The sequence below is a fragment of the Puccinia triticina genome, chromosome 2A, assembly GCF_026914185.1.
Source record: "Puccinia triticina chromosome 2A, complete sequence".
In the NCBI taxonomy this organism is placed as follows: domain Eukaryota; kingdom Fungi; phylum Basidiomycota; class Pucciniomycetes; order Pucciniales; family Pucciniaceae; genus Puccinia; species Puccinia triticina.
Genome location: NC_070559.1, coordinates 2,822,315 through 2,830,143, shown reverse-complemented (window position 1 = coordinate 2,830,143; position 7,829 = coordinate 2,822,315). Strand labels below are relative to the sequence as shown.

The following is a 7,829-nucleotide window of genomic DNA, read 5'->3' as shown; positions in this document are numbered from 1 at the left end:
TATGTATGATCCAAAGATAGGACACCAGTTCCAATTGAGACAAGCCATCAAGACTTGAACCTGGGAGGTGGCATGGCTTGCCTGCCACACAATTCAAGGGGGGTGCAGATGGATGCTACTGTAGTTATTTTGGGTCTTTTACATGAATAAGAGTAGTGGTGTGTCCTCAAGATGAGGTCTGAGGGAGTCCTTGATGTCACCCAATTGTACGCGCGTACAATTGGGTGACAAAATTTCATATGCATTGCGCCTGTCAATTACATGGTTTCATAGATCCTCGGCACTACCCAATTCCAAAAGCTGCCTGGTCATGTGACAAATGTCACCCCATTGTACGCGCGTACGTTAGAGTGACACCACGTTTGTCAGCTGGCAAGCAAAACCAAGTTTCCCCTTAACTTGCCAACTTCCTGTTTTGCTACACCATCTGCAATTATTACTAGTTTCACACTTATTTCACATGTTTCTTCACATTTCACACTCTTTGATTTTACTATTGACATAGTTTATGTATGCTTGTATCTAGTCAAACTGAAGAAGCCTGATACATAAGTTGTACTCCTCAAGCTCTATTGCTCCCTAGACTTTCAGAAGAGAAGAACATAATAAACATCTTTCATTCATTCCTCTTTATTTGAAGATACATCAACACATCACCACTTCAAATAGCCAGTTTCCCTCATATCAACAAATCACTGTCCGGAAACTCAAGCCTGACTGTCTCAAATAATCATCAACGGCTGGGTGTAAACTTTTTGGATCAGATACAACCTCCTCTACGACTCGGAGCCACTGGTCAATTCCAGTAAACTTCCATCGAGTGGATTCGCATCTTCTCCCGAGTAACCCACCGCTGACAATTGGCAACCACCCCTTTTACCCGTACACCTGGAAAGCCCTGTGCGGACGGAACCCTCTTTGCTACAAGGATTCATCTTTTTTTTTCTGTTTTTTAACAGTAGTACAGTCTGGTCTAACCTCGTGGATCAACACAGAATAAAAAAGCATTCAATTCCCAGTCACCTCAGCTCTTCATTGCACACTTTTGCTCGTTGTTGTTGTTTGTTGGTCAAAGGATTGCTTTTGGAGGCTCTCTTTGTCGGACGCTGTCACTCGTCGTCGTCGTTTGTTGGTCAAAGGATTGCTTTTGGAGGGTCTCTTCATCGGACGCAGTCACTTCGTTATGTTTTGGTCTTAGGAGCGCTTTAGGACGCTCTCTTCATTGGACAAAATTTCAGAAGACAAGAGCTCACCCTTGCTTGTCTTTTTATCAACATGTCCATCGAAGCAGAAATCAGCTTGATTCGTCAGCAGCTTGCTCAACTTCAACTACAGCTGAGCATTCTTGAATCAAGGTTGAAATCGAGCAGTTCAAAGTCAAAAGAACAGACTAGACTGAAGAAATCCATCCCTGGCAAGTGTCCTGCACCAACTCCCAGCAATATTAACATCTTGCGTCTTCCGGCTTCCACAAGAAGACCGAGCTCAGCGTTGAATCACAGTTATCAAACCCTTCGAAGTTGTTCATTCAAAGTGATGCGGCACCTCATCAACGTTGTGGATCTCTTGCATGTTGAGGGTGTAGCAAGTGAATCCAAATTACTAAACTCCAACCGAGAAAAAATTCAGGTTCCAGCCACCTCTGTTCCACCGCCGAGAAACTCTAGAGCCCCGTCACAACCATATTCAGTGCCGAGCAAACACAAACAGATACACAGGAAGCAAGACAGCCTTGATGATTCAGCTCCCTTGCTTCCATCAACAAGCAAGGCTTGAATACCGTCAAACCCAAAGTCAAATACAATCACTCAGTCCAATGTCCCTCAAAACTATCATCCAATGCAACCGTTAAAGAAGAGAACAGAGCCAAGTGTGAAGTCTGATGTGCCTTGGATCTTCCATCCTAAACGCTCTCGAGTGCATCCAAAAACCTTGGATGATAAACAGCTCAGCAACAAAAAGCAGATCATTGACGCTGTTCCCCCGATAAACGAATCAGTACCTACAACCCATCAGCCCCAGTTAGATGGCAATACTTCAGAGCGGCCTATGACTGAAGTGTTTGAGTACAACAATCTGAAGAAATGGTCTAGTCGGTACGCTCTCTTGAAACATGACCGGGATGTGCTGGACCTGTTACCAACCTCAAGACAAGCCCAGAAGTTCATTCCTACATTGACAACGGCCGAAATCAAAGAACTATCACAAGCATCTGAGAAATTAATTGAAAGACAAGCACTTGGTGTTTGGGAATGGAAGGAAGGTACCTCAACTGCAAGGTTGCACAAATACAGAATACCTGATGCTAAGACCCCCGCTATCAAGAACAGAAAATTCAAATTCACTGGTTTTGCGTGGAAAGGCCCTTTAGGACAACAACCACCAAGAATAACGGACCTGCCAGATGATATTTCACAAGGTTCTCAATCTCTTCGCTGGTACTGGTTCAAAGATCTCTGGTTACTTTATTATTTTGATGATTAGAATGATAGCTTCATCATTTTTCTTACTGTTTTTTTTAGTGGTATCAAATTTCAGCTGGCAAGCAAAACCAAGTTTCCCCTTAACTTGCCAACTTCCTGTTTTGCTACACCATCTGCAATTATTACTAGTTTCACACTTATTTCACATGTTTCTTCACATTTCACACTCTTTGATTTTACTATTGACATAGTTTATGTATGCTTGTATCTAGTCAAACTGAAGAAGCCTGATACATAAGTTGTACTCCTCAAGCTCTATTGCTCCCTAGACTTTCAGAAGAGAAGAACATAATAAACATCTTTCATTCATTCCTCTTTATTTGAAGATACATCAACACATCACCACTTCAAATAGCCAGTTTCCCTCATATCAACAAATCACTGTCCGGAAACTCAAGCCTGACTGTCTCAAATAGTCATCAAAGGCTGGGTGTAAACTTTTTGGATTGGATACAACCTCCTCTACGACTTGGAGCCACTGGTCAATTCCAGTAAACTCCCATCGAGTAGATTCACATCTTCTCCCGAGTAACCCACCGCTGACAAAATTCACTAAATTCCTTTCTTGACTGACACCATGCTAGCTGTGTATTTGGATCATGCATGCAGGGGTAGATCCGCTTTGTTGTTTATGTAAAACCTCTGTCCCTTTGACTCCGAGACACTCTTCTGCGTCTCCTGACATTGCCTTGGGATTTTATTCACCATATAATTCCATTGCTTGCCCAGCTCACTCCCTCACTCTGTCCCCTCTGATTCTAATGTCCTCATCACAAGACCACTTTCCAGATGGGAAACCTCCCACTAGCACTAAAAATGTCAATCAGGTATACTCAACTATCTTGCCCAATTCCAAATCCTCACTATCTTGTTGTATCTATGCATTCATCCAAGCTCTCCTTGATGTAGAATCAACATCAAGAAGACCCCTTCCACCACATAGATCCTTCCCCCCTCAGCCCATGATTTTCATGTAGGATCCAGCCTACCAGACTCCATCCTATGCCAGGAAATTGATCCTGTCCCCCAAGAGTCAGTTACATCTACCAGCAAGAAGATTTCACCTCCATTCCGAAGTATCTTCACCCAAGACCTCTCAAACTCAAATTTCCCCAAGACCTCTTGAACTCAAATTTCCCCAGAGTAACCTATGCGTGGGCACACCCCTGGGATTCTCAATGGAATCAACTATTTTCCAAGTTTGTCTTGAAACACTGGAGGAATGCGTATACAACCGGGGTGTTCAGTCAATATTTCATGGACCCTTGCAAGGCTACAAACAAATCCTTTCAGCTTGGTATTCTCCACAGATGGTTCATGGGCTGACAGAAAGGTGTCCAACTTGGCTTGTTCTCACACAACCGGAAAGCAAAGAAGAGAAAATCTGAGAAGAAAGCCAAAGTACAAATACAGGTATGTAGTGTTTTACAGAATATGTCTTTCCTGCTTCGTCCAGGTATTAATTGAATTCATCTTGCCAGATCTTGCAACACCGTCAAGAAAAACTGTCCAAGCTCAACTTTAACTCTGAATCTGCCACATTATTTGAAAACATCAAATCAACCTCAGACACCAAATAAAAACCACCTCAATATCTGACAAAAATTCTAATGCTCTGGAGATCTGATGATTTCTGCTCCTTTGCACAAAATTTGGACAGCATATTTATCCAGATACAGACTATCACCAAGGGGTCCCAATTTGTCCACAAGTTTGTTTTAGAATATCGTGTCAAACCTTCAACCTCAGCACCTCCCACCAGCTTCAAGGATGTCCCTTGGGACTTGCCATCCAACTGCTACTCCCCTCAATACTTGTCCACACTTTCTGAGTCCCAGAAAATTCTCCTCAATCTAAGGGATCCAGTCAATTTTGTTGAGATTCTGACTCTTGGATGAGTCTCCTTCCTGTGAGTCATGGTTTATTGTATTTCAACCTATCATATCTTTCATCAAAAGCTGAGAACATTCATAACTCCCATTTCCCCCCAATGGCACACTTAGCCTTTTCTATCCAGAAAAAAAACCAATTCAGTATCTTGCCCCGCCAAAATACCGATTGAAATAACCTACATTGCCAGTTCTCCTTTTCTCCTCTGAAACTGGTAGATATTCATTTCCAAAATTCCCCTGATGTAGTATCAATATACATGAACTAGATGACTCTGTCCCAAGCGGTAAAGTCAATCAACAGCCTCCCACTATGCAGCTGGGTTCCAACTAGGTTCCTGGTGGATTCAGGGCATAGCACATAAAATTGAATTGATTCGATTATTCGTATTCAAATCCGATTTGAGTCGAATAATGCCTGGGCAAGTTTAAGCTCAAATATTTGAAAAAATTTGAATAATGGCTCAAAGGGGCGCGTAGAGGGCCAATGCAAGCTTCTCTGGGGCCCAAAGGCCCCAGATGAGTTTGCACAGGCCCTATACCAGCCCTTTTGATGCAACACAAAAAAATCTGCCTCTGGCACTTTGAAAAGTGCATCCGCCACTACAATAGGTGCGTCTGCCACTATGCAAAGTGCGTCCGCCACGTTGAAAAGTGCGTCCGCCACGTTGAAAAGTGCGTCCACCACTTTGAAAAGTGTGTCTGCCACTATGAAAAGTGAGTCCGCCACTATCCAAAGTGTGTCCAGCACTCTGAATAGTGAGTCCGCCACTATCAAAATTGCGTCTGTCACTGTGAAAAGTGCGTCCGCCACTATGAAGAGTGCGTGCGGCACTATCAAAAGTGCATCTGGCAGTGATTCCGCCACTATCAACAGTGTGTCCGCCACTATGAAGAGTGCGTCCAGCACTATCAAAAGTGCATCCGGCACTATCAAAAGTGCATCCGGCACTATCAAAAGTGCATCCGGCACTATCAAAAGTGCATCCGGCACTATCAAAAGTGCATCCGGCACTATCAAAAGTGTATCCGGCACTATCAAAAGTGCATCCAGCACTATCAAAAGTGCATCCGGCACTATCAAAAGTGCATCCGGCACTATCAAAATTGCATCCGGCACTATCAAAAGTGCATCCGGCACTATCAAAAGTGTGTCCAGAACTCTGAATAGTGAGTCCACCACTATCAAAAGTGCGTCCGCCACTATGAAAAGTGCGTCTGGCACTCGGAATAGTGCGTCCGCCATCATGAGATATGCCTCTGGCAATATTATAAGCACCTTTGGCACCATTATATGTTTGAAGGATGACCCCCTCAAAATTATATGGTCCAGAAATGGGCCAAAGTAAGTCAAAAACGCAAGAAATGTAATTTTTTGGTGTTTATAATGTATTTTGGAAGTTTTTCCGTTGAATATCTCTGAATACTCAAATATTCGACCAATCAGTATTTGAGGGGCCCAAAAAACGCGTCAAATACCACCGTGCTATGCCCTGGGTGGATTTACTGTTGTCAGTTTCATTTCTTTTGTCGTCAATACAATCTGTGTAATGGCTTACCATCATGTACACATTTTGAGCGCAATGTAAATCACTTCCTACCCCGCCAGCATGTATTGATGACAGTAGGACATTGCACCTGTCATTGGTTTGAAACTCTCTCAAGTTTTCATCACACCTCTTGGGGGTTTCATCGCCAGTGAGCCAGGTGGATTTGATCTGATTTTCCTCAAGAGCACGTTCAATACTGCAAAATATCATTAGAATTCAAACACATGCCTATTCACAAGAGAAAAAAACCTACATCCCTAAGAAGCCAGTGGAGCTAGAGAATACCTCTGCCTTTGGCCTTTTAATTCCTTGAACTCCTCTCAAGAAGACCTTAAGATTTTCCACAAGGTGAACAATCTTCCCCAAATCTTGCCATTGCCATTCTGGTTGGAAGGTGATTTCTGACTGTGCAAATAATGGATGATTACAAAATTGACAAAGCATTGTTAACTGGTGGAAAAATTCTGCAGAATCCCATCTTTTGCCACTGGTGCGTAGTCTTCCAAAAAAATTTACAAACGTCTCCTGCAGAATATTTGAAATCCCCTCCAATTCTGAACTGATATTCACCACCACAATATTCTCAAGCTTCTCCGGGAGATTCAGAAGGGCATCCTTTGTTCTTCTCAAGCAAATGGCTTGCATTAATTGATTTACCGTTATGATTGCCTGTTGAGCACCACCGTTCATTTGAGGCACAAGACAGCCCTTCCATAAACATTCTTTGTTCCAATGGTGTATATTCAACAGTTTTATTAAGCTTTGCAGGTCAGTCAACCGGTTCTGAACTGGTGTTCCGGGTTCCAATGGTGTATAATGAACAGTTTTATTAAGCTTTGCAGGTCAGTCAACCGGTTCTGAACTGGTGTTCCGGTTAAGCAAAGGACAAAGCCCTTCTGAAGGCTTTGAATACTTTGTGTCCGATTTATCATGGGATTTCTGATCAAGCTGTAATCCTCAAGATTAGTCAGTTACATGTTTTGCAAAATTCAAATAGATCCTTATACTCACTGGGCTTTGTATAAGACTAATCTGAACCATGTTAGATTAAGAGATTTGATGTTGAGCTGGCTGGGATGTTTCCTATTTCCACTCATTCCAATTGTTTTGTAAGTTGTCAAAACCAACATAGTTGACTGCAGGTTGTCCCGTGTAATCTTCTTTTGTTCCTCTCCATGGAATACTTTGTACGGAATCGCATGATCATTGAAGTGGAGCCAGATCTCATTCTGCCAATTTGAAAGGGTTGCCAGAGGACAGATGACTGGAGTAGCTGCCAACCAATTTTCTTGATCTGCCTGGCAAAAGGTTTGACCTTGATGACTTGTAGCCAGAATGAATGCCAGTGTTTTCAATGTCTTGCCTAAACCCATATTGTTGGCGAGGATTGAACCTTGGGCTCTGCCTTCCTCTAGGGTTTCTATCTTGCTTAAATCTTGCTCCTTGTCAAAGTAGTCACAAAGCCAGGAATTATCATTGTTGTACCACAAGGCTTCCGTTTCATTATTTTGAGGATCCTCATTCCTCAGGAGAAACTGGAGGGCAGATAGCTGATGGGATTTCAGATTTGTTCAGCACTGGTTAATTGCTGCTGCAAGCAAAGTTGGTGGGTTGGAAATGTCATGATCAACAGAGGATTGAGATATAAGGTGAGGAATTTTGAAGAGAAAATCAGGGTTGTAGTTACAGATTGCGCTGAGCTCAACTTGAGAAGTTTCACAAGCTGACTGGACCCAAGGTATATTTTCAGCACGACCAAAGACACAGCCCCTTAGCTGAGGCTGGACACAATTCTTGGTCACAAGAAATGCACGCAACTTGACTAGAGCCACATCCTTGGGGGGGATTTCAGAATGGGTTACCGGAGTTGAACAGCTTGAAACAGGATCTAAAAAGGGACCTAGGTA

General features: G+C 42.9%; 1 protein-coding gene across 1 annotated transcript; it reads left to right on the top strand.

Annotated features, from left to right (window-relative positions):
- Positions 1–1,839: 1,839 nt before the first annotated feature.
- Positions 1,840–2,484, top strand: PtA15_2A287 (uncharacterized protein; the record flags this gene model as incomplete). The annotated part of the gene is made up of 1 exon (XM_053166292.1): positions 1,840–2,484. The coding sequence occupies one exon, from the start codon at positions 1,840–1,842 to the stop codon at positions 2,482–2,484; it is 645 nt and encodes a 214-aa protein (XP_053017529.1).
- Positions 2,485–7,829: the final 5,345 nt, after the last annotated feature.